Here is a 26,141-nt window from a genome sequence, read left to right as displayed (position 1 = left end):
TTAAATAATTAATTTAACTTATAACTCTTATTATTGGGAAATTTACAAAATAATCCATAATATTTTAGCTTTTATGCATTTAGTCTCTAAATCCAAAACTTGAAATTTCACCACATTTAATACAGTTTCATGTTAACTGATTTTCTTAAGGTATCATATCAGCCCACTTTTCTCCTCATTTCAGACAATTTACTCTGAACTTTACTTTTTCAACAATTTAATCCCTAAACATTAAAATCATCAAAAATTACTTAATAAAATACTCATAATCAACAACTAACAACTCAAATTTATTATTTAACATCATGAACATTAAGAACTCCTCAATGGTATCATCTAAAATTTTTGACAGTTTCAAACACAAAGCTATGGGTTAGCTGGACCTAATTGCAACGATATCAAAAAACATAAAAATTACAGGAAATAAGCTTAAATTGAACTTACATGCAAAGAAAATGTGATGGCCGAACCTTTGACCTTCAATGGTGATTTTCTCCTTTCTCAAATTTAGTCAAAAACAATTATGAAGATGACAATTCACTTTTGTTTTATTTTACTAATTATTTCTTTATTAAATTATCAATTTACCCTTCGATTATACATACATTTTCAATCTATTTCATGCTTTAACCGTCCATGCAATTTAGAAGTGACATAATTACATAATAAAACCTCCGACCTTTACTAATTATTTCCTTTAATCACATAATTCAATAATAAATGAGTTTTAACATCTATTACAATTTAGTCATTTTTATTCAATTAATGGACTAAACATTAAAATTTCTTAACCAAATTTTTAATACGATCTTAATAACACTCCATAAATATTTAATAAAATATTTATGGCTCAGTTTATAGAAACAAGGTCTCGATACATCATTTTCTAAAACTACTTGACTTTAGGGTTATACCACTTAAACTTAATTATTCATTCAAATAGTATAAATTGCCAATTCAAATTTTATTTTAATACTATATTTGACTCGTAAATATTAAATAATATTTACAAACTTACTTGTCGGATTTGTAGCCCAAAACCACTGTTTCTGACACCATTGATAAACGGGCTATTATAGATTGATAGGAACTTTGTTAAGAACCTTATCACTAGGAACCCTATTAAGGACTTTATTATCGGAAACATTGTTTATAAATTTTATTAATTGAATTATTATGTGTAATTTAGTAAGCTTTACCGTTTAATCAACGAACTTACTAAGCTTTATAAAAGCTTACTCGTGTTTGTTTTGTTTCTTGTAGATAACATTTTGTAGATAATCGGGCAATCAGATCAACTCGAAGAATCACACTATCTGAGGTTCTTTGGTATATTACAAATTCGATTTGGCTTATATGGCATGTGATAGGCTAACAACTATGATGTTTTTATCTTAGCTATGTTTCATGTGTGGTATTGAACATTAAAGGTAGTTAAATGGAAATATCGTGTGCATATTGTAATTTACTAAATATGTATGAAATGGTAAGAAAAATGTTAGATATTCATGAAATAGTTAAAGTTAGTTAAGATGTATGTGGTGAAATGGTGAAAATGGATGGTATGATGGTACAAGAAAGTATGCTTTATGTTGTGTTTGGTAGGAAATATTTGAGCATGGCTTAGGTGTTTGGATATTGCATGAATTGGTTACCTTAATTTGTATTTAGGTTTTTGCTTACGCATGTTAAGTCATGGTGTAGGTACTTGTGAAATTGGTTGAGAAACAAGCTTGAATTTAGTCAATTTTGGGCACACACGGCCTGGGACACGGGTTGTCACACGACCGTGTGATGCACAAAAACGAGTGCCTAAGACGTGTTGAAAAATAATATAGGTGTAGTTTTCACACAAGCTGACACACGGTCTACGACACGGCTGTGTAACCTTACATCAAATGTTACACGGGTTGGCACACGGCCTACAATACGGCTGTGTGATCTAAATTAGAGAGTTACATGGTCCATGCACACAGGCGTTTGAGGTCGTACATAGGTATGTAGGATAGCCAGACGACCATGTTTGGAGCCACATAGGCTGGGCTCTATCACACGGTTTGGACACACGGCCGTGTGACTCCTAACTTGAAATTTTTTAATTTTTTCCTAATGTTTTGATTTATTCCGAATTGGTCCCTGAATATTTGTAATTTATTTTTAGAATTTGGAAAGCTCGATTTAAGGCCCAAAATTGAATGACATCTTTCATATTGAATATTTCTTATAATTATGGAATTGAATTGATTATTGAACGTAAATCGTTATGTTAGCTTGGAAGGATCAACTCGAGATCGATGATAGGGAGGTTGAATCAGCCTTTGAGAAGTTTTGGTGGAAGCAACAAAATTGTGCAGCAAAAAACACAAGGATTTATAGTGGTTCGGCCCCAATTACCTACTCCACTACCTTAGCTTTCCACAACTAAGAATTTTCCCAAATTCATTAATTTGGCAACCTTTAAGGACAATGTTTAACCTTACAATCTCTCTTAAGACTTATACCACAAAATCTTAAGATATAACTCTCTTAAGGTTTCTACCCAAACCTTAAGAATAAACCCTCTCTTAAAAGAGATACAAATAAGCAAATCAAGAAAACAATCCTCACAAGATTAGAATGTTTGTCAATTAAGCACAAATACAAAGAAGAACACTTGAGCTAAATGAATACAATGAAAGTTCACAAGTATCTATAAGAAAAGGTATGAAATAATTAAGTTCTAGGTTGTTTTGATTTATCTTTAAGCTTTGCACATTGCTCTTTTTGTTTCTAGACCGTTGAAAGATAGTCTTTATACCCTCTAATTAATTTCCAATCATTGTAGTTGTTGTAGAAGTGAATGTAAACGTTGGGGATGAAATATCAGGTCATTAACTGCACCTATAGCAACGAGTATCGATACCTATTAAAAGGCCGTATCGATATTTTTTGTAATTAATGTAGATTTTAGTGACTGTTGGTGTAGGAATATCGATACCTTAGGAAATATATCGATACCTTGAGAAAAGTATCGATATCGGATCGATACCTACTAGGGTTTGAAAGAAGCAAAATGTCAATTTGGTATTGATTATCAGAGGAGTATCATATTTAAAAATGGTTAAAACATTTTTGAAAATGTTTGACTCAATTGAAACCATTTCAACTAGATTTTATCAAATTGCTCAACTTTACTTTTATTCAAAAACACTTTAATTTGTTACGTCAAAACATATTCTCCAATAAGGTTTAGTTTAACACGTTATTAATAGTTCCAACTTGACTAGTAACATCTGGTATCCTATTCTAGTAACAGAAACAGGATATGAGTGTTACATTTAATTTATTTAAGTATTGTTTAGTTGAAATTAAATAATTTTATAATATAGAACTTACTATTAATTTTTTGCTTAAAATTTATATAAATCTGTGTATTTTATAATTTATACTTGTTTTTAGTACAAACAAGCATTTAATATTATTTAAATCTTAATGTTTCCAGAAATTTTACATGAGCATTAATGAATATTATGTTTTCTTTTACAATACTTTCCTAACTTTTATCGTAAATAAAACTACGATAATAGTTTTGTTTCACATTAAATCATTTTATTAAATATATGTTTATATTTTTATTAAAATATTAATAACAATGAAATATATTTTAATTAACATTAGGGTAAAATAGTTTTTAATACTACTTGGATTTCAATATTTTTTTCTACAGGTTAATATATTTAAAATATTACAAATATATTATATTTCAAATAATTTATATAAATATTAAAATAGTAAAGAAAATTAATTTTAAATATAAAATATTCATCAATTATATAAAATATTTATTAATAAACTCCAAACATAAAATTTTATTATTCAATAAATTCAAAATTAACAAGAAAAAAAACGAAGGGATGGGGATTTGATCTTTGATAATAGAGTGAATGAGGTTTTTATTTATTTATTATATTTTAATTTTATATTTTAAATATTAATATTCACTTTTTGCACAATTAAATCCTTTTCTAAAATCATCTGATTATCCATGGTCCTGTGATATTTACACGTAGAAGTAAAGAAATACAAGCTGTCATCCCTGTTGGATTCCTGTTACTAAGATTGATAAAGCTACGCGTCTGTGACGATCAACTTACTCTCCACCATAGATTGAGTAATGGTAACCCGAAACCGCCTTGATTAGGCCGTCAGTCACGAAAACAAGCCTAACAGTGTGGTAATATCATCGTTATGACGCATGTTAGGTTCTGGTGTCTACTTTCCACTCCCTAAATTGAAGGGAAAACAAAGACAAAGGAACCCCCACCAAATAACACAGATCGTCAAAGCTTGTCTGAATGGAAAGTATTTGCCATTGAACTGCCCAAAAACGAAAATCAACAAGGTTATTTGCTCTTAAATTTTCCTTTCCAATTTATTTGTTTTCATGTTTCTTAACTTTTCTACCTTCTTTTTTCTTTTGGATTAATTTGGGAATCTGATTGTTGGTGAATTTTTTTATGTTCATTCTAGAAGTTTTACTAGCTTGATTGATTTTTTTGGGTAAGTTTTGTTTTTGGAAATTAGATTTATTTTAAAAAAACCCTTTAAATTGGTCTTTTTTCCAGCATTTTCCCTGTCTCTGCATTTCTCAGGTCAATGCTTTTTCTTCTCAAATTAAATAAAAGAATTTTTAAAAAAAAAGTTAAAAGGGATTGGATAATATGTGTACAGCTAGCTTTGATTTATTATAAATATGATTTTTTTTTGTTTAAATCTTATATTAAAGTTGAGCCTTTCCTTTTATTGCCAATTGGTTTTAGGTTGAATGCTTAATTATATATATTGCTTTATCATTTCAAGATATAGTTTCATTTTATATTGTTTCAACTGGTTGTGGCACTTAGTTATGGCATTTTAGTATATTAATTGTTGTTAGTGATTTATGTAGAATGCATGATTTTAGTGTGTTCTACTTATTTTTTTCCCCTCTTTTTTTACCTCTCTTTGTTTGTTGGATGGAACCTTTTATTTTAAATTCTTTTAGTATTTGTTATTGTAAAATTAACATTATGAGAAATGGTTTCCCTTTGTGCGAATTCATCTTGTCTTTCATTGTTTAATCGATAATTTAGTGCATGTTAGTGAAGTGTCTTTGTTGTGCTTTTATTTCTCCGCTTAAACTTAACTATTTTGCTTAATTTCGAATTTCTTTATTGTTTATGCTTAAAGACCATGTTTGGTAAACAAGACAGTGGGAGGAAAGTTGGTAGCATTATATGGATCTTATTGATGCGACTGATACTAACAATAGTATATAGTCGTAAATTTTATCGCGTTGCATTTGGTGTACAGATGATTAAATGCAACTTTTTAGGGTAGAATGCATGAAACTAAGGGGTATCAAATACACCATCCTATCTCATGAGATAAAAGGTACTTCTTTAGTTTCAATATGATCGTGTCATCCGGTTTTCCATATTGCATTTCCCTCTTGGAGAATGCCAATGTTGTATGTTCTTATTCTCTCTGTTTTTATGTTGTAAACCAAGTGGGTTTTTGAAATGTTAATGATATACATGTCCCATCAGGTATGTGAAGAAGCAGCAAGAACTTTGGTGATTCAATTGGATGGAGTCTTGCAACTGTATCGAGCCACAATGGCCTCCGGATGACCTGTTGATGAAATATCAATATATTTCTGATTTCTTCATTGCACTTGCTTATTTCTCGATCCCCTTAGAGCTTATATACTTCGTCAAAAAATCTGCTGTCTTTCCATATAGATGGGTCCTTGTGCAGTTTGGTGCTTTTATAGTACTTTGTGGTGCAACTCATCTTATTAACCTGTGGACTTTTACGGTGCATTCAAGAACCGTGGCGTCAGTAATGACTACTGCAAAAGTTTTGACTGCTGCTGTATCGTGCATAACTGCCTTGATGCTTGTGCATATCATTCCTGATCTGTTGAGTGTAAAAACTCGGGAGTTGTTTTTGAAGAATAAGGCTGCCGAGCTTGATAGAGAAATGGGTTTGATTCGTACCCAAGAAGAAACAGGTCGACATGTTCGGATGCTTACGCATGAGATCCGAAGCACTTTGGATAGACATACAATACTAAAAACTACTCTTGTTGAATTGGGTCGGACTTTGGCATTAGAAGAATGTGCCTTGTGGATGCCAACACGAACTGGGTTGGAACTGCAACTTTCCTACACCCTTCGTCAACAGAATCCAGTTGGGTATACTGTACCGATCCATCATCCTGTGATCAATCAAGTTTTTAGTAGCAATCGTGCTGTAAAAATATCCCCGAATTGTCCCGTGGCAAGACTGCGGCCTGCAGGGAAGTACATGCCTGGAGAGGTTGTTGCTGTTCGTGTTCCACTCCTGCATCTCTCGAATTTCCATATTAATGATTGGCCTGAACTTTCAACAAAAAGATACGCTTTGATGGTTTTGATGCTCCCTTCAGATAGTGCAAGGCAGTGGCATGTCCATGAGTTGGAGCTCGTGGAAGTGGTTGCTGATCAGGTAAAAGTCACCATGTTTGCTTCTCAACCCTTCACAAAATTTTATGCTTTTAGATTCCTTTTTATCAGGTAAACGTTAAATCAACTTACGTTGTTTGTGCATATCCATTAATATTCCGAGGTCATTTTTAATTTTTCTGATGACCTTTTGTAATTGGCTAGACTTAATGATAAGTACCTACACTGAGTAGTTTCGAGAATTTTTTGTAGTTAACGAAGGTTGCTCTTTTCTTAAGTGTATATTGATAATTGGGGATAAATTCTGCAATCCTTTGGCACTGTTGTTGGACAGATCATATGTGGAATTTTAAAAGCTGGGTTGATTGGGTTTACTTCCAAAATCCCGACCAGAAAATGAAATATGTTAGAATTATTTTTAGGATATTAATTGTTTTCACGGCGACCCAAAATGACATCAAATTTATTGGTTTCCTATATAGGGAAGAAAGGCAATATCACATAAGAATATGCAGCTATGAAGAGCCTCTGTTAAATGATTTTGCATGCAATTATTTTAGGAGAGATATTTTGAGGTTTTGTTACGGGTTGCTTCTTTTGTTTACCATTTTGTTGGTCTGACTATTTACTTTTTTTTTTGAAGTATTTGTGTCCGACCCATATTCAGACATAGGTATAGGGATATGACAGTCCAAGACCCTCCAAAGACATGGAAAAATTTAAGAAACAATTGAGCATATTCGTGTTGGGTACATTCCCATATCTGACACTTACATTTGAGTTTAACATAGGTTGCAACAAAAAATACTTATGTCATTGTAATTATCTGCTTTTAGATCTGATTTTGTAATTCAAAACTGCAGATATTCTTTCTACGTATTTTCTCCTTCTGCTCATCCAGCTCTTTCCATTCTCTCCTATCTCTTGTTGTTGCATTCTATTGTTTTCTCTTATAGCTACGTCCCAGGTTCCTGCTTAATGTTCAGGATATCTATGTTGCTAAAAGGAATTATTTGTAAACTCATGTAATGAACCCAGGTGGCTGTTGCTCTTTCGCACGCTGCAATTTTAGAAGAGTCGATGAGGGCTAGGGATCTTCTTATGGAGCAGAACGTTGCCCTTGATCTGGCCAGAAGAGAAGCTGAGACAGCAATCCGTGCTCGAAACGATTTCTTGGCTGTTATGAATCATGAAATGAGAACCCCAATGCATGCGATTATTGCTCTATCTTCGTTGCTGCAGGAAACTGAGTTGACACCTGAACAGCGTCTGATGGTTGAAACGATTCTTAAGAGTAGTAACCTTCTTGCAACTCTAATCAATGATGTTTTGGATCTTTCAAGGCTTGAAGATGGCAGCCTTCAACTAGACCTCGGAACTTTTAACCTTTATGCTGTATTCAGAGAGGTAGAATTTTAAATTTTTTCATGGCTTTCATAAATTTGTGAAGTGTTGCTCTGTGGTTTCCATTACAACAATGCACATTTATTTCATTGTAGGTCCTCAACTTGATCAAGCCGATTGCATCAGTTAAAAAGCTTCATGTTTCCTTAACTTTGGCTCCGGATTTGCCGGAATATGCTATTGGTGATGAGAAGCGCCTGATGCAAACAATTTTAAACATTGTTGGTAATGCAGTTAAATTTTCCAAGGAGGGCAGCATATCAATCACTGCTTTTGTTGCAAAACTGGACACATTGAGAGATTCTAAAGCCCCGGAATTTCTCCCGGTGCTAAGTGATAATCACTTTTATTTGCGTGTACAGGTTGGTCTCTCTGCTGGTTGTAATATTCTGCCTTAGGCTGTAGTCACTGACGATAATGTGTTTCTGTCTTTGCTTTTTGTATAGGTGAAAGATTCAGGTTCTGGGATTAACCCCCTAGATATTCCCAAGTTATTTACCAAGTTTGCACAAAATCAGTCAACAGGAACACGAAATTCTGGTGGTAGCGGGCTAGGCCTTGCAATTTGTAAGAGGTAGGTTTTTTTTCCTACCTCTATACCTATACAAGTGTTATAAACTTTTAGCTGCCTTTCTAATTTTCTGCCTTCTCTTTAACGATACAATCAGGTTCGTAAATCTAATGGAGGGACATATTTGGATTGAGAGCGAAGGTCTCGGTAAGGGATGTACTGCTATCTTAATTGTAAAACTTGGGATGGCGGAACGTGTGAACGAATCAAAACTTCCATACATGCCTAAAATGCCAACTAATCACGGGCAGACGGCATTTCCGGGGCTTAAAGTTCTGGTTATGGATGAGAATGGGTCAGGTCTTTGATGTTCATTTTAGTTCTTATTTGTTTAATTAATATGTTCCCAAACGATATTTCTAGTTACAGATTTCTTTCTGATGGTCTCGTTTCATACTTAGCTTACAAGCACTTTATGACTACTTGCACAAGCACTTTATGACTACTTGCACAATGTAGTTTTGGCATTCGGCAAGTAGATTCTTTTTCAGGATTTTCTTTTAATGTGAATTGTGTATTGAAATATTTTATGGGGGTAATGCAGGGTTAGCAGGATGGTTACTAAGGGGCTTCTTTTGCATCTAGGGTGTGATGTGACGATGGTCGGCTCGAGCGATGAGTGTTTGCGGTTGGTTTCTCACGAGCACAAGGTTGTTTTCATGGACATTTGCGTTCCAGGTATAGATAGTTACGGAATCACTATCCGGATACATGAGAAATTTACAAAACGCCATGAAAGGCCGTTATTAGTGGCACTCACCGGAAATACAGACAAGGTAAAGAAGGAGAACTGCATGAGGGCAGGTATGGATGGTCTTATATTGAAACCCGTTTCACTAGATAAAATGAGAAGTGTGTTAACAGATCTTTTGGAGCACCGAGTCTTTTTCGAGGCAATATAAATCCCAAAGAGTATCCGGTGACCGACTATGTGTGATCGGATAACAGATAAAACAATGAAGCCAATGAAAGAAATTCTGTGGATGGTGTAATCTGTGTAAATAGCATAAAATTGAGAGCACTACAATGAAAGTATAGAAGTTTTTGCAAAGAATTAGTGAAGGAAAGAAACAATAGATCTATTGAAAAAAAGGGTTGTGCAAATAGGTTGTGGGGGAACTAAGCTTGTTGTAGTTCAGTAAACACTAAAACCATGATTGGTACGGTTGTACCGGCTAATTTGCATTAGTTTGACCTTAAATTGGTTTAGTGATTGGATCTTATTGTTTAATTTTTTTTCTTTTCTGGTGGGCTTGAAGCTTGAACGAAACTCGTTTGGGCCTGCCAAGCAAAAGGTTCATGCACCAAACACTAGTCTATAAGCAAGCCACCTCTCACCACCCGCCACCCTTGCACCTCCTAGGCACACCTCACTTTGTCAACTTGACCAGGTACCACACTTTCTCTACTGTTTTAGCAGAATCCCAACCACCCTAAGCATGCACAAGTTGAAAGCTAGCCAACCTGCACTTGGCTACTACAACTTGCCCTATGTTATGAGCTTGGATTTTAATTGAGTAAATTGAACGACCTTGGGTAAAGTATTCACTTTCAAGTTGAAGACTTAGGTGAAAGGTAAGAAAATTCAAATGCACAGAGAAAAAAAAAAGCGAAAGAAAATGCTCTCAGTCTATTAAATAACTCGATGACTGATGATATAAATGAGGGTAGGAAGGTTTCTATTTATAGCCAAAGCCCCCTTAAATTGACACAACTGAAGTTAGTAGTAGTAGAGTGTTTATCGGGTCACTTAGCTCTCTGTATATAGACCTCCAAAATCTGGAAATTTTAAAAGTTTAAGATTTAAATGTTGAAAACTGTAAATCTGGAATTTTATTGTTTTAACTATATGTATGGTGAAAAATTAGAAAAGTGAGATTATGTGATAAGATTTTGAGTCTAAGGATCAATATTGTAAAGATTTCAAAATTTGGAAATTTGGGAGAAATGGTCTGTTATAAAAATATGGAAATTTTGGGCTGTTTTCAGAAGAAGTAGATTCTGTTTCAGGAACTAAAATCGAAAAAAAAGGAAGAAGTGAATTTTAAGAATTAAATCATAAAAACTACAAAATTTAAAAATTAAAATTTTAATGACTATTTTGTAAAGGATTAAATATAAAATCAGTGTTTGAACTTGTCTACTGATATTTAAATTTTTTTCGGTCAATTAAATCATTATTCGAGTTTAATAGCATTAAATGCAAGACACGTGGCAGTTTAAAATAAAGGCACAAGGCAATAATGATGTCATAATAACATAAATCATTTGAAATTTTAAAACAACATTTTTTTTTTCTTTTTAACTTTTCTCTCCATCTCTACTTTCGATTCTTCTTCTGCAGTTGTCCTCCTTTCTTTCATTTTTTCTTCTTCCTTCAATGAACCTGCCGCCGCCGTCGCCGCCGTCGCCGCCGTCGCCGCCTGAGCTCTGATCGAACACCATCAGAACACTCCTCTCCACAACTTTCTTCAAATCGTCGATTAGTTTTCCAAGAATCCAACCATAATTTGATGAAACAAAGGCCAAAGCTTTGATCTCTTTCTTTCTCCGATCTGTCTTTGCACCGTCAGATCACAATCGATCTCGGTATGTGGTACGTCGTGTTGTGTTTCGCCTTACCACTGTTGGGATCGCCGAACGGAGATCCAGAGTTCTGAACCCGAACTCAAACAGATAAGTCTTGCTATGTTTCGTCTAGTGTCCAATGTCGAACCGAGCCACCACCGTCAACAGCCTCGCCTCTGGTCAATGTGCATCGCTGCTTAGCCTCTTGTTTCTTTTCCTTTTTTATTGACGCCTCTACTGTCTAACCTCGATGAAAAACATGTTTGCAAATCTAAGATTTTCCTAGATTTGTTTTCCCCACCCCCCCAATGGGTGAATTTGATTTTGGTTTTCTTTTTTTATTGGAATTCCATGTTTATTATCTGGTTGTCTCTGCTTTGATTTTGTATTGAGATTCAAGTACTACCGAGACAAGCCATGGCTGGAAGGTTTCGATTTTGATTTGCAATGTATTAACGACGATCCCATTACAAATAAGCTCTGGTTTTCGAATCATTTGAAATTGGATTCAAATATTTCGGTTCATGGAGTAAACTAGGAATTTTAAAATATTCAAACTCAGAATATCATTTCATGAACCTTAATGTGAAAAAAACGATAACTAGAAATCCTAAATCAGCTTATCAGCTTAAGTACTGATTTAGTTGAGGGAAAATACTGAGGTGAAAGAATTTAAGATTTTATCTGTTTTCTTATTGCAGTCGACATTATTATTTTTTCTTTAAGAAAATTTTGTATCGGCTGCATTTGCCACAAATCTCTAGTAATTCAGATTATATGATTTTTCTTTTTAGCTCAATTTGACTTAAGCAATACTATTTTCGTAATTCATTAACTTTTTTCTTTAAAATAAAAGAAAATGATAGATTAACTTTGTTATATATCACTTATAATTCCATTAAAAATATTAGAAACTTAATAATAATAATAATATTTTTCGTCAAAGTACAACATATATCTACTCAACCATTAAAATTTGAATTTATTTTCTATATACAATTTAGATTCAAAAATTGAAAATACAAAAATAAAAATTGTGAAATGAAAAGGAATAATTTCTGGCTGAAATTTGATGAAAATTAAGTAATAAAAACTTTGAGGAAGACTTGTCAACCAATTAAAATAATATGAAATGATTACTCATAACTTAAATAAGTTATTTCAGTTGAAAAAAAAGACGATTATATCTAATTTTATTCAATCATTTTAATAAGATAATTTTCTATCTTTTTTGGTTTCACTTGATGAGCCCAATCATTTCCATCTGGACCTCTCAGTATCAATCAAATCTTCATCTCGACGACATACTTTTTCAGTGGCTCACCTTAAGCCTAAATTTGAGATCACGGGCAAAGAAGTTCCATTGAAACTCATCGATTTTTTTTTCCCTCATTATTGAATACATTTTATTATTTAATATTATAATTAAGGGTTTTTTAAATAATAGTTTAATTTATTATATTCCTAGTGCTCAATTATTTTTCTATATATATATATATATCTAATATTCCAATAAGATAAATGCATAAACCTTTTGGGTATTTAAATATTTAATTATTCTTCTTTTAATAAACTTTATTGTTCCAAGAATCAAAGATAGAACAATATTCTCAGTACGTTATATTATGACAGACAAATTAATTTTTGTGTAACACTGAAAAACATTTTACAACATCTTAAAATAATAAATTTGGTTTGGGAGATTGATGTTAATAGGATGACAAAGTTGTTATTCACTAATCAACTTTTAAAACGTAATTGAAGTGTGTGAGTTCGATATATTCTTAAAGGCTACAATAAAATTACTGACTACGTGACCAAACTAGTTGGTCATAATCTTAATTTTCTATAGAGGTTTGAAGAACTCCCAAATTTAACTCTAGTGTTACCTCACTAAAATTTAAATGTATCATCCCTTACTACTACTTAAAAGTTTCACTGATTTGTAATCCTCAATGATTCACAAGCCTTTTGTAAAAATAAAAAAAAAAAATAAAATAAACAAATTGTCAAACACACCAAAATATGGTTGACTTCTTCAGACAAAACACCAAACACTAAAATACAAGAATAAATAATGAAAATAAATTTTAAAATATTATATTCATTAAAATGAAAAAAATAATTATAAAGTATGATATGATTTAGATTGATATACTATTTTTTTAAAACAAAATATTATTGAAGAAGACTGATATAGTATTATTTTGGTACAAAACAACTTCTTTTTATTTTAATTAAAAAGGATTCATCAATTGATTATGGATTTCATCATTAAAAAAGAAAAAAGAAAAAAAAGGAAAACTGTGGCAAACTAAAAAAAACAAACATAAAGATTTGTAATCTCAACCAACTCATAAATAATAGTCATTTTAATAATATAAAAATTTAAAAAATCATTAAAATTATAAATATTAATCATATCTTTTTTTGACATAATATTTAAAATTATCCATATTTTCTCTAATCTATAAATAAAAAGATAATAAGTAAACCTATATTTTTATGTATTGATAATAATTTTTACAGCAATCGAATTAAAAGAGATAAAAAATTATACATTTTGGGTGAATAAAAGTAGCTGGTTTCTTCTGTCAAGGAAAAGGACAAGAAAAAGGAATCAACGAATAACTGCTAAAGAAAAAAAAAGTTAGGGATAAACGGTTCCATAATTAAATACTTGAATTTATATTTATCAAATACTTTGATATTTTCATTCAAAAAAAAAGAAGAAGATTACTTTGATATTTAGATTAATATTATTAAATAATTGTTTATTCCCACAATTAAATTCCATATTTAAAAAAAAAAGGAATAACAATCAATTGAGACAAGCAAAAAAAGGCTGTTATTCTTCCCCATTATTCTCTCTTTATTTGATTTCTTTTCGGTTCTTTCAAACCCCTGCAAATTTTTTTTTAATTCGAGATATTTATCTATTTAATTTAAATTCATCCAAAAAGAAAGAAAAAAAGGAAACCAATCTGCATTTTAGCTTTTATTGCCATTTCTAGAAATTTGTTTTTTCTTAAATGGATATCTATTATTAGGCATCAATAATCATAAAAAGTTTGTTTTTATTTATTTTTTCTCTGTAAAGCTCTGAACTTTGTTCCTCTGTAGTAAGAAAGAAATGAAGCGTATAAATTCACAAAAGCAAAATTCCCATTTCTTCTGATTATTGTTATTTTCTTTAAAAACAATTTCTTGGTGGGTTTTGGGTTTTGCTTCTATGGCTGCAGTTGTTGACAATTCAGGTGAAGCAGTGGAAGCTGCTAAAAACAACGATTTGGAAGTGGAAACAACCAAATCAGAATCAAAGGAATTCAATGTGCAAAACCTGGTTGATATGTTCACAAAGTTGAACCCTTTGGCCAAAGAATTTTTCCCATCATATTTTCATCATAATCAGACCAAAAAATCAGATAATTTTAATCAGGTTCCTGTTAAGCAATCAGCTGGCAATGAGAATTTTTCCAACAAAAGGGTATTTTTCTTTCACTGATCACTTACATTTTCTAATTGCATTTTTTTTTGAATGATGGGTGCTTGCTAATTTTTAGTTTTATGTGACTGGTTTGTTTTGTCTTTTGGGAAAGTTGTCTCTCTCTCCTTTTTTGAGGCTTTTGAAGGGTTATTGATGGATATGATTTTGATTGCATAGCGAAAATTGGGGTTTTGGCATTTGCTTTGTTCTGTAAATCCTAATGTTTAAATTGTCAGTTTGATTCCTCTTTCTATGCTTATTCAATTCTGCATTTTGAAATGGTTTTTCTGAATTTCCCCCCTTTTGATTGATAAACTGTTATGTTTTGCTGGCGTTTATGATTGTAAGGGCTTTAGTCAGCCTAATTATTGTCTAATCGGATTGACTAGTTGGAACTTTGAATCATTTAGAGTTGGCTTTCTCCCTCTACTTGTCATCATATGTGGTATTATTATGCTGAATATCGAGTTACCGACACGTGATCGTTGTAGATTTGTTTATAATTTTACATCGGTTACATTTGGTAAATGATTATTGTTGTGTTTTCAGGGTAGAAATAACGTCAACCAGGGTAGAAGGAGGCTTAATGGTAGAGCTTTTCGAGCTCAAAGAGATGATAGTATCAGGCGTACAGTCTATGTTTCCGATATTGATCAGACTGTAAGTTTAAACAACCACACCATTAGTGGTCTTCCTTTGTTGTTTCATGCTGATTTGGAGAACTCACTTGTGAAAGTCATTTCCTTCTTTGTATTAGATCACCGAAGAGCAACTTGCCGGCTTATTTAGTAATTGCGGACAAGTAAGTTATAGTGATCGCTTTAAAGCTTTCCTTGTAATTTCAATAATGTCTAGAGCAGAACTCCATTCCTTTTCTCATAAGAAGAAGAATAATTTCCAATGTCTAGCTTTATCATTTCCATCTGTAGAGCTCTCTCTCTTCCTCCAATACGTGCAAAAGACTCAAGTTTTATCTTTTTAAATCATGGTTCTTTATTTCATATTTTGGTTGGTATCTCCTTTCGTCTTGACTGGGAAAAAAACCACAGATGTTATTACTGTATATATGATAACCGATGTGACAGATTACAGTATATATGACATTTCTCAAGTGGTTTGGGAATTTATTGTTGAAGGTTGTTGATTGCCGAGTTTGTGGTGATCCGCATTCAGTTCTTCGCTTTGCTTTTGTAGAATTTGCAGATGAACGTAAGCTGCTTCTGTGGACTGAAACTTGATTTTTTTTTTAATAAGTCAGATGTTCGTTTATTCACATTTTATACTAACTTTTTTTTTACAGAAGGTGCAAGAGCTGCTTTGAGCCTTGATGGGACAATGCTCGGGTTTTATCCTGTTAGGGTCTTGCCTTCAAAAACTGCCATCCTTCCTGTGAACCCTACATTTCTTCCTAGGGTATGGATGAAAAACTTTCCGGCTCTTAGCTATTTCGACTTTGCATAAGTCTTCACTTTATGTGATACTGTTTCACCATTGCTAAGTAGCTCTTGGAATTTTTCTCTATAATGTTCTTTTTGAGTTCACTATTGATACTTATAATAACTACAATTGCAGTCAGAAAATGAAAGGGAAATGTGTACCAGGACGGTCTATTGTACAAATATTGACAAGAAGGTAACCCCCATGTTTATCAGATGAATGTTTGAGTTCCAGACTTTTGTCACTGAAGGAATTGTTTATCTTCTCTTCCACTAGCATGTATGTTATTAATTTATCTTTGTTGATCTAATCTGATCGAGTATTTTCACTTTGACTGAAGGTTTCTCAAACTGAAATGAAGAGTTTCTTTGAATCAACCTGTGGTGAGGTTAGTACGCTATCAAAACTTCACACCCCTTTTTTTAAGAATTGTTTTCAGAAAGAAGATTAAAGGTAAATGGCTCATCTTGAAGGTTGACATCATTATATTTAATTCTCAGGTCTCTCGCTTGAGGCTTTTAGGGGATCAAGTCCATTCAACTCGTATTGCTTTTGTTGAATTTGCCATGGTAAGTTCATGTTTACAGGATTGACATTGAAATAGATTTGGGTTCAAAACTATTTTGCGATTATGTTTACGATGATTTGGAAACTATGTTTCTACCTCCCATTCCAATTAGTATATTTTCATATTTCTGAAATAATTTATAATATGTTATCGGCATCTCTTTGCAAACTGTTTGTGCAAATGCAGTCACCCTCGTTATTCCTCTGTATGCTTTAAATCACATGATAGATTAAGGGAAGTCTATATCAAAACAGGAGCTCTTCTTTGAACAATTTTTTCTATATATATCCCGATTTTTTACAACCATTGACCATATATAAGCTTAACTTTTTTTTTTCCGAATAATGTTAGCAAAATACCGAAATTTTGCCAATAAAACGTGTTGAGGCTTTTTTTGACACCATGACATTACCTGGTCTCTCATAGGACCTTTTTTGACCCTTAAGTAACTTCTTTTATGGTCTTTATATTTGACATTGAAGGCTTTTCTTAACTGTATGACCGAATTCACATTCTTTATCGTTTATCTTCTCCATGTGTAATCTTGAATCCCTTTTGAACTAAGTAATTGTGAGTCACTTGATTGTAGGTTTGTTTGGGTAATGTTTTCTTTTTACCATTTCAACTTTTATCATAACGGCTGAAGTGAGGAAAGGGTTTTTATCTTCATTGATTTTATATTCCTTTGTCAATTTTTGGAATCTTAGATATGGTCGATAATAGATCCAAATAGTAAATTCGTTCTTTTTGCTTGCAAAGGATGTATGATCATGTGAATCAATCGACCTATTCCATAGTTCATTCAAATCTTGCACTTTGTTTCCGTAGATATCTGTTTGTTTGATTGTTTACCACAAAACATTTTTGCCGTATTACAGCTTGTTTTTAACTACGATAAGTAACAATTCTTCTACTTTTGCATTAAATCTGTTTTAATTCATGAATCACCACCGGCATAAAGCATGAGACCTTTGTATGTGCATTTTACATGTACGATATGAACTAAGATTCGGTGACAATTAAAATAATTTTACTTGTTTCCAAAGTAATAATATTCCCCTACACGATGTTTTGCGCCTTTATTCAAGCTGATGATTTTCTTCTCCTTTATGTACAGGCGGAAAGTGCCATAATTGCACTGAATTGTAGTGGCTTGGTGCTAGGAACTCAGGCAATCAGGTGTGTCCCTGAATTCTTGCTCCAAATCCTGTACTTGTTAACAATTAAAAGCTTAATCACTATTGTTTCAATTCCGGACTTTCAGGGTAAGTCCTTCAAAGACACCAGTGAGGCCTCGAGTTACCCGTCCGACATTGCGTTAACTGATCAACCAATCATTTTAAGATCGATGGATGAAACTGGGTGACTTCCAAATGGTGAGAAACATTGTTGTGTTGAAGGGATGGTGAAACTTTCCTTTAATTATTTCCATCCTTTTCATTGCAGCTGTTAATTTCATTTTCGACTGAAGATTTTCGTTAATGCTTCGGATTGAAGGTTGATCTTGAGGGTTTTTTTTGTTTCTTTTTTCCTTTTACATCATTACATCTTTTGTTTTGACAATGCTTCCTTGAGTTTTATTGCATTAACTGATCATCGAAGCATTTTAAGGTCCAACCACAGCAGCAATCACTGAAGTTTTAGTAGTGATGGTTGAACCTTTTTGCGAGTTGTCATTTACAATCAACATATATCTATCGTTATTTAGTCATATTTATCCAACCTCTTAGCTCATTAAATTGTTTACCTAATCCTAATAAAATAAAACTTGGAGTTGAAGTGTTTCTTGCAATATAAGTTTCTTTTTTCTCTCTCTCTAGAAATTGGAACGAAGGAAACTCATCTTTACGATATGGTTGATAACCCAAATTCAACATTTTGAGCAAAAACTTTAATCCTCTCTTTGATCAAATCGTAATTCTTGTTTCCAAGAATTTGTTAATGGCAATGTTGGCGGTGGCGTATTACAAGGGCTCTAAAGATTTCCATGGATGGGTGTTTCATTTTAGTTTATGCACTGAAAGATGAAATCTTGGCTTTACGACAATGGCAATGATTTCGATTAACTGAATAGGGATGCTAAAATCAATCAACAATTCGCCTATGACTCCTCTTAAATCCTGCAAAACTCTTCGCTTGTGATTTGTTTGTTCTTAGAATGCCTCCATTATCAGTGGAGGTAACAACTCATTTATCTCTAGTGACAAATGAATATCCGTGATCTTGATATTAATTTTATTTCCAACCAAGAAATATGTATGGAAGATGGGTTGGTTGGTTGAGTCTTAGCTTAACATTGCTGTTATAAAATCAAAAAACATTATAGTCACCATTGTTGTACTAATGATGACTCTATAATCTGAATCTGAGATGAAAATGCTTAGTAAAATCAATATTATTTATAGATAAAATAATATGTAAATTTAGCTAAAAAAAATAGAATTTTAGCCTCTTAACTTTTGACATTTTATGCTCTTAACATCTTAATTTAGAGTGGAAATCCTCAGCCCCTCCTCTTTGCTCCTATCCCTGGCCCCATCACATCTCTTTTTAAAGTTGTTTCTAAATCTTGCCCTTTAACCCCCCCTCTCTTTTTTTTTTAATATATTATCTATTTTAGTTTAATAGTACATGAATTGGACTTCTAATTATAAAATATGTGCAAAAGTGATTGGAGCAACTTAGTTCTCTGTACCAAAATGCTTTTGTGGGGAGAAGGCAGATTTCAGATAATGTTTTGATTGGAGCTGAAAGGAAAAGGAATGCTTGGGGCAGTTAAATCGGACTTAAATAAAGCCTATAATCGGCTCGACAGTATTGGAAACAGTTGGATTTACACAAAAATGGAGTAACATATTTATGGAATGCATTGGCACTGTGAATTATCAAATTCTTCTCAATGGGGAGCCTTCTAAACCCATTAAATCAAGTAATGGATTAAGACAAGGTGACCCATTGTCACCTTATATTTTCATCCCCTGCCAAAATATTTTATCAGCAATGTTAATGAAAGCTGAAGCTGATGGGGTGATTAAAGGGATTAAGCTTGGAAGGAGAAGTGTGGCAATCAATCATTTACTCTTTGCGGATGATAGCCTTATCTTCTTGAAGCTCAATAGAGACACTTGCTATGGTTTGAAAACACTAGTCCAAACTTTTTGTGATCTTTCAGGTCTTAAAATGAATTTTCCAAAGTCTGAAATGGTGGTTAGCAAGAATTAATCATCCCAAATTTAAAAGAATGTTATAAAGCATTTTGGGGCTTAAGATTGTTCCGAAACCTGGAAGGTCCTTACGTTTCGGTCCTGGGAACATACATGACAAATCTAAGTTTTTCCAGTCGGTTGTGGATAAAAGACATAACAAACTTACATACTGGGAGGCTAAGGTCCTATCTTCTGGAGGAAGATACACATCTGTTCTTAATAGTAACTATCCTGCTTCAAAGCACCCAAAAGAGTTTGCCATAAAGTGGAAAACATATAATAAGGTTGATTATGTAATTCCTAAAATTATTCATTTTCTTCCCAGTTAAATATAAGTATAAATGCACTGTAATGCATTTGAATTAATGTCTTGAATATAAATACACTAACCGAACTAAAATTCAATCTATGATTATGAAATATTTTTAAGTGAGAGTAGCATTTAGCAAAAGTGGGATCAAACATCAACATATGTACATACATGTTTTGAGGATTGAGTTGACCAATATTGTTGACTATCAGTAACAAAATTTTGATAAAAATGTCACTTTAGTTTCTCTCAATTTCGAAATTGAGTAAATTGGTCTCTCTCTAAAAAAAAAGATATTTAATCCCTATCATTTTCGAAAGTGAGCAATTAAGGACAATTAATCACGAAGTTAATGTATTCCATCAATTTACATGATTTTGATTGATCTAATAATAATTTAGCCCCCAAAGTTTACATTTTTTTCAATTTGATCCTAATTTAATAAATTTACCCCGCACCATTTGTGTAAATGTGTAAATATTGAGGTTTAATTATTTAGAATTAAAGCCAAAAAGACAATATATATAAACATTGATTGCTAAATTTGTTATTATACCAATCTGAATTATGTGCCATTGATGAAAGACATGAATGTCATAATTAATTGTCTTTAATTGCTCACTTTCGAAATTGACATAAATTTATTTACTCGACTCTGAAATTGAAAAACATCTATTAATACTTTTTACCAAAAAAAAATTATTGTTGATGAATAAATTCTCTAAACTATATAACCTCTTTTATATAATAACAAATAAATATATTTTGTTTTCAACAATAATTAGATTGTTGTTGAAAGGCCGGTTTATAGGACCTTGACTTTGATACATTTAGGGTTGGGAGACGAACCAACTTTTTGGTGAAAAAATAATAATAACTAATTAATTACAGTCTAAATGATCTGAAAAGTTAAAACAGCTCCTAGACTCGTCTATTTCTAAGAAATTTCGGCCATAATTGGGGGAAAATTAAAAAAATGGAATTGGTTAAAAAAACACTCCCAACCTTAATAAATAACACACCTTTACTATAATTAATTATCACCTCTCCACTCACTTTTTTATCTTATTTAATTGTTAAACATATTTTTTTATTGTATTATTATTAAATAGTATAAGTATTATTATTGTATGATTATTAAATATTATTATTATTATTATTATTAAAGATATAAGTATTATTATTATTCAACATATTTTTTATTATTATAGGATTATTGTTAAACATATATATGAATACATAAATACAAAAATATGAGCAAAATGCAAAAATATAATAAGTTAATATTATTCAACAATGATCCTCTATGGTTATAACAGGTGTTTTGAGATTACAAGATTTCAGTTGTCTATAAAATTCCAGACATGACATATACATGGTTTGCCATCCAGTTGTAGACGGGGCTTTATGGCAAATCCAATAAGCCGAAATGGTAGGCATTGGGTAATCTCCTTCTAATTGTACCATCACATTATGATTATCATATACATGTACAATTGTAATAGCATGATGGCATTGAAAATGTTCCAGACCTCTCCAAAGATGAAAAAAAAGTTATGTCACCTCGCTTGGTTAAATAATTGAGGATCACCTTAAACCTGTTGGCAATCAGGACACTTGTCATAGGCATAACCATCCAGTGTTCTGCTGGTGCAGACGATTGTGAGAATCATAGTGAATTATGTAATTCATCGATTCCATCACTGAAAACTCTAGCATAGACATCATATGAACTCAATAACTCGTCTAGCAGTTGATGTCGAACATAGAGCCACTGATCTTCGCCATAACCAAGACAAACAGATATTGCTCGGAATCCGCAATTTCCATCATTCCTGACATCTTGTACATGTGTGATGTAAGGGTGGAACATATCTGGAATTTTTTTCATTAGTGGATGAGTGTCACATGATTCAGGCATCTGGTTTAAGTCTGTGAAGTCTGAAACTTGCTCTGATGGCTCCTGGTTTAAGTCTGGAATTTCGGTTACGTATGAACTATGTCTTGCAGGTTCTTTGTTCAACTTTACTAGATCCAACCCAACAAATTTTGACTTGGTTGAATGGCTACGTCTTCTGGGAGCTTGACTTATAGAATCGACTCGTTTTTGTTGTTGTTTCTTCGAGGTTGGTCGTCCACCCGTATTTTTTTGAATTGTAGGTTCTTTAATGAGTGTTTTACTTGGCTGAAATATATCTCTTAACTTTCTTAACAGACTTTTTTTCCCGGCTTTTGACTACTTAGTGAAGTTTTCTTTGAACATTTTTAACTCACCGTCACAAAAAATATCCTTATTTTCCACAAAAGTTGACGGTGATAAGTCAAGCTTCCTCCAGAATACATCTATTGAATCCAACGGAATACACTCAGCTGCATTGAAATGCCATTAGTTTATAAAAATTTAATATATAAATAAAATTTAGAAAATAATTGTTAAATATACCACCTGAATTCAAGTAGACTGATAGCATGCAAGTGCATGGTAACCCACAACTATGACGTAGTTTACAACCACAGTTTGAAGAGTTAAGTTGATGTCTACTTGATTGAAGTTCCCCTTCTAGGATATCTAGAGCTTCAAGTGCCACAAAACCCTGCAATAATCTGAAACATGGTACGTTGTGTCTGTGTTTGAGGACAATTCTAGTCTTTTCAAAACTTTCATATATCGATGTAAGTTGAAACTTCATAATCTGATCGATACAACCAACAAATTTATCTAGAGAATAATTTTTTGCACAAAGGTATTTCTTTAGCTTTGCATGCTGGCTCTCAACTCTATTCGTAGTTAGTTCTTCAAAGTTGAGATGCCGATCAATCCAGACCGACACAAACATTTCCTTATATTTGCTTAACCACACGTGATCTAGATATTTTAAAACATTTGAATTTATATAAATGTTAGTTATGTATAAAAAGTCTTCTAAAACTATAAACAATTATTTATATAATAACGAGGCTTGTACCTGGATATTCTCTCAACATTGATTGGAGTTTTCTGTAGTTTTCGTTGTACAATATCCACGTTGGAGATTCAACGAGTATAGTCCACATAGCATGAAAGGAGTCCCACTCATGTTGCGACTTGATAGACTACCTACAATGCTTTTTAATATTTTCAGTAATGTGCCACTTGCATAGTAACCGAGTGGCATCGGGGAAAACTTGTTGGCATGCATTCATCAGAGCCAACTCTATGTCCTTCACAATAACAAGTGGGTACATGCACTCCTATAGTGTCAACTTTAGACATGTTAATGCCCAATTATAGTTCTCCTCCTTTTCTTTAATGATAAAGGCAAAAGCTATACTAAATGTTTTGTTGGTTGAAGCCATGCCAACAATCTGAACAAAAGGCAGATCATATTTGTTCGTTTTGTACGTTGCGTCTACAATCAAAAAGTGCAGAAATGCACGCCATATATCCAATGATCGTGGATGAATGAAGAATAGATTTTCCAGTTCATTTGAAATATTATTTACTGAAAACTTAGTAAAAAATTGTTTATCATTCAAAAGCAACATAAGAACCTGTATCGGAGTTTTACCGACATTCTGGGATGAGCGAAGCTTTTTCTGTGCATTGTATATGGTTTTTAGTGTAGAAACATTATTCTCGTCCTGCTCCTTCAGTGTCGATAATATGTCACGTGGTGTAACATTCTTACTCGTCAAATTAACCAACAAATTTTTTTCGTTTTCTTTCAATCGCCTTGCATAAGCATGCCCCTCCATATGTTGTGTAGGTGGATGGTTATGTTGATCACATATCACCCTCAACATCCACCCATCATATTATTTTAAATACGAACCTACCAATTAGAATTTACAATTGGTCTTTTTGGTGCCAGACTTTTTACTTGATTCTTTAAATTTGTATTCACCGCCACAGTCACAAATAAGTGTGATGTAAGACACTACACCATTTTCCTTTGCTTTTGATCTTCTTGTGACGATGATATAACCAAGAGAGAATGCCGTGTTTTGCACCTATTGCATCAGCTCTTCACGAGACTCGAACACCTAAAATTTAAATAATTTCGTTAACAAATATTAAATGTTATGAAGATAAAAAAAATATTAACATCATGATAAATATTATACCCGATCGGTAAAAAATGGTGATGTTTCCATAGAGATCTCATTGCCTTCATTTAAGTTATTTCTGTAAAAAAATCGACATCTTTTGTTGAACACTACAAATTATGAAGAAAAAATCAGTAGTTATAAAAATTTAAAACAGATTTTAATTTATACAAGAATTAATAAATAAAAAAATTAGAAAAACATATTTTTGTAAAAAACAGTTTAGAACAAATTTATAAAAAATAAAATTACAAATAATAGAGTGTGGACTGAATAATAAATCTTTTTAAAATTTTAACAAAATAAAAATCTAATGAAGTGTTGACCAAAGTTTTTTCTTATATTTTAGGTGACGTGATAATCATAGCCACGTTACTCCAAATACTGGAGACTCATTGAGCCACACATGTGAGTTTGACTTTGACTTATTTATTTAGATGTACTTTTCACCTTTGATCCAATCAATCAGTTTCTTATATATTAAGGTTATTTATTATTATTTTTTACCCTAAGCAACGGTCAAATGATCTCATCTTTCACAAACTCTTTTAAATAACATATTTAATAAATATTAAAATACTCAATACATAAATTTTATACACAATCCTAAATAATAGCATAATATCTCATTATTAAATAAGTAAAAAATAATGAATTTGTAAAATATATAGGAAGATAAACGTATTTTAGTGTATTCGAATCTATGTTTATTTACATTAAAAATAATATCGATATCAATTAAATTAAAACATAAATAAATTGATTATTTCTAAATATATAAAATTAGACCCTCAAACAGACCTCTAAATTTCAACCAATCCCTACATTACAAGTTTTCATTATTTGGCTGCTTTTCTTTCCTCGTAGGGTTATCTTCTACTTCTATATAAGTTCATCAACATACACTACCAAAATCAACCAAAAGAAAAAAAGAAAACCCATTTCAAGAAAATTACAAATCTTTTTTCTCTCAGTTATGGCAATTAATGGTGGGCAGCCAATGAAGGTGGTGATCATCAACACTAAGTACGTAGAGACGGATGTTAGGAGCTTTAAGTCCATCGTACAAGAGCTGACCGGTAAAGAGTCACTCACAATCGACAATTCGTCGAAGCCAACAACCCGGTTTTACGACAAGAGAATGAATAAGAAACCAAGGACGTCACCTGCAGAGGTCAACGGTTTGGTTCTGATGAAAAACTTGTCGTTCAAAGAATTGGAAAAGTTGCTTAAGGAAATACCGTCAGTTGATGATTTTTTGTGGAATATCGACGGAAATAAAGTTCAACAACATTTCCAGCTACAATAGTTTTTTTTTTAATTCAAATTTAGTTGCTTTCCTTGTATATTCATTCATTAATTTTGTTCCTATGTCCCGTCACGGAGTCGGGCATGAACAGGGTGCCTAGAAAACTTTTTTATTAAGTGTTTTTATAATTTATAAAATTTTAAATTAATAATAATAAACTTACATTTTGATCTCAAAAATGATAATCAATTTATAAATTTTAATTGGTTTAAAATTACATATAATCTCTCATCAATTTTTAAATAAGAGGATAAATAGGTTTTAATATGCTCAAATTCACGTCTTAGACATAATACTAATGCCAACCAGACTAAGACTTAGTCTACAATTTTAATGAATTTTGATATTAATATTATTAATGTATTTTTATTATGTGACCATAAAAACTTTACAATAAAATTTGATTTTATATAATCAATCCAAGTATATGGGATTTTATATTGTCAACATTTAAAAAAAAACAATACAACATTAAATAAATTTTGTATTATACAATCCATAATTAAATTTCTACAATAATAATCAAAATTAAAATAAAATTAATGAAAATTTTTACAATATATAATTATAAAACAGTAATTATTAATTTTTAAATTAAAATTAAAAATTTTAAAATTTTAAAATATAGGTTTATAATTTTTTTTAAATATTCAATATAATTCTAAAATTTAATTTAAATACTAAAATAATAATGGTTACTTTTTAGAAATTCATTGTAATTATTACTT

The 26,141-nt window shown here is 31.9% G+C and overlaps 3 protein-coding genes across 7 annotated transcripts; all 3 read left to right on the top strand.

The window, feature by feature from the left end:
- The first annotated feature begins 4,207 nt into the window (after positions 1 to 4,207).
- Positions 4,208 to 9,651, top strand: LOC107948437 (ethylene receptor). Of its 3 annotated transcripts, XM_041110975.1 has the most exons (8): positions 4,245 to 4,381; positions 5,332 to 5,412; positions 5,568 to 6,510; positions 7,506 to 7,874; positions 7,967 to 8,233; positions 8,318 to 8,445; positions 8,540 to 8,737; positions 8,987 to 9,651. In XM_041110975.1, the coding sequence occupies exons 3-8, from the start codon at positions 5,608 to 5,610 to the stop codon at positions 9,342 to 9,344; spliced, it is 2,223 nt and encodes a 740-aa protein (XP_040966909.1). In that variant the 5' UTR covers positions 4,245 to 4,381; positions 5,332 to 5,412; positions 5,568 to 5,607; the 3' UTR covers positions 9,345 to 9,651. The 3 variants fall into 3 exon arrangements, with proteins under 3 accessions (XP_016738467.1, XP_016738468.1, XP_040966909.1); XM_016882978.2 differs by lacking the exon at positions 5,332 to 5,412 and having other exon boundaries at positions 4,208 to 4,381; XM_016882979.2 differs by lacking the exon at positions 5,332 to 5,412 and having other exon boundaries at positions 4,208 to 4,381; positions 8,540 to 8,742.
- Positions 9,652 to 13,688: 4,037 nt separating this feature from the next.
- LOC107948438 (polyadenylate-binding protein-interacting protein 9) lies at positions 13,689 to 18,213 on the top strand. Of its 3 annotated transcripts, XR_001697387.2 has the most exons (11): positions 13,717 to 14,497; positions 15,047 to 15,157; positions 15,255 to 15,299; positions 15,634 to 15,706; positions 15,798 to 15,910; positions 16,070 to 16,129; positions 16,275 to 16,322; positions 16,435 to 16,503; positions 17,620 to 17,681; positions 17,767 to 17,878; positions 17,949 to 18,213. XR_001697387.2 is itself a non-coding variant. In XM_016882980.2 (10 exons), the coding sequence occupies exons 1-10, from the start codon at positions 14,243 to 14,245 to the stop codon at positions 17,822 to 17,824; spliced, it is 894 nt and encodes a 297-aa protein (XP_016738469.1). In that variant the 5' UTR covers positions 13,689 to 14,242; the 3' UTR covers positions 17,825 to 18,213. The 3 variants fall into 3 exon arrangements, 2 of the variants coding, with proteins under 2 accessions (XP_016738469.1, XP_040966907.1); XM_016882980.2 differs by having other exon boundaries at positions 13,689 to 14,497; positions 17,767 to 18,213; XM_041110973.1 differs by having other exon boundaries at positions 13,842 to 14,497; positions 15,801 to 15,910; positions 17,767 to 18,213.
- A 6,787-nt stretch (positions 18,214 to 25,000) lies between these two features.
- On the top strand, positions 25,001 to 25,592 carry LOC107949292 (VQ motif-containing protein 1). The gene has a single exon (XM_016884013.2). It carries the CDS (start codon positions 25,081 to 25,083, stop codon positions 25,411 to 25,413), a length of 333 nt encoding a protein of 110 aa, XP_016739502.1. The 5' UTR covers positions 25,001 to 25,080; the 3' UTR covers positions 25,414 to 25,592.
- Positions 25,593 to 26,141: the final 549 nt, after the last annotated feature.

Source organism: Gossypium hirsutum, chromosome A04 (genome assembly GCF_007990345.1).
Source record: "Gossypium hirsutum isolate 1008001.06 chromosome A04, Gossypium_hirsutum_v2.1, whole genome shotgun sequence".
NCBI lineage: Eukaryota > Viridiplantae > Streptophyta > Magnoliopsida > Malvales > Malvaceae > Gossypium > Gossypium hirsutum.
This window is presented reverse-complemented; position numbering and strand designations above follow the sequence as displayed.

Coding starts and splice junctions, on each gene's coding strand:
- LOC107948438 (XM_016882980.2), top strand. CDS start 14,243: ATGGCTGCAGTTGTTGACAATTCAGGTGAAGCAGTGGAAGCTGCTAAA. Junction 15,300..15,633: donor TATTTAGTAATTGCGGACAA/GTAAGTTATAGT, acceptor TTATTGTTGAAG/GTTGTTGATTGCCGAGTTTG. Junction 15,911..16,069: donor ACCCTACATTTCTTCCTAGG/GTATGGATGAAA, acceptor CTACAATTGCAG/TCAGAAAATGAAAGGGAAAT.
- LOC107948437 (XM_016882978.2), top strand. CDS start 5,608: ATGGAGTCTTGCAACTGTATCGAGCCACAATGGCCTCCGGATGACCTG. Junction 8,234..8,317: donor ACTTTTATTTGCGTGTACAG/GTTGGTCTCTCT, acceptor CTTTTTGTATAG/GTGAAAGATTCAGGTTCTGG. Junction 8,446..8,539: donor GGCCTTGCAATTTGTAAGAG/GTAGGTTTTTTT, acceptor CGATACAATCAG/GTTCGTAAATCTAATGGAGG.
- LOC107949292 (XM_016884013.2), top strand. CDS start 25,081: ATGGCAATTAATGGTGGGCAGCCAATGAAGGTGGTGATCATCAACACT.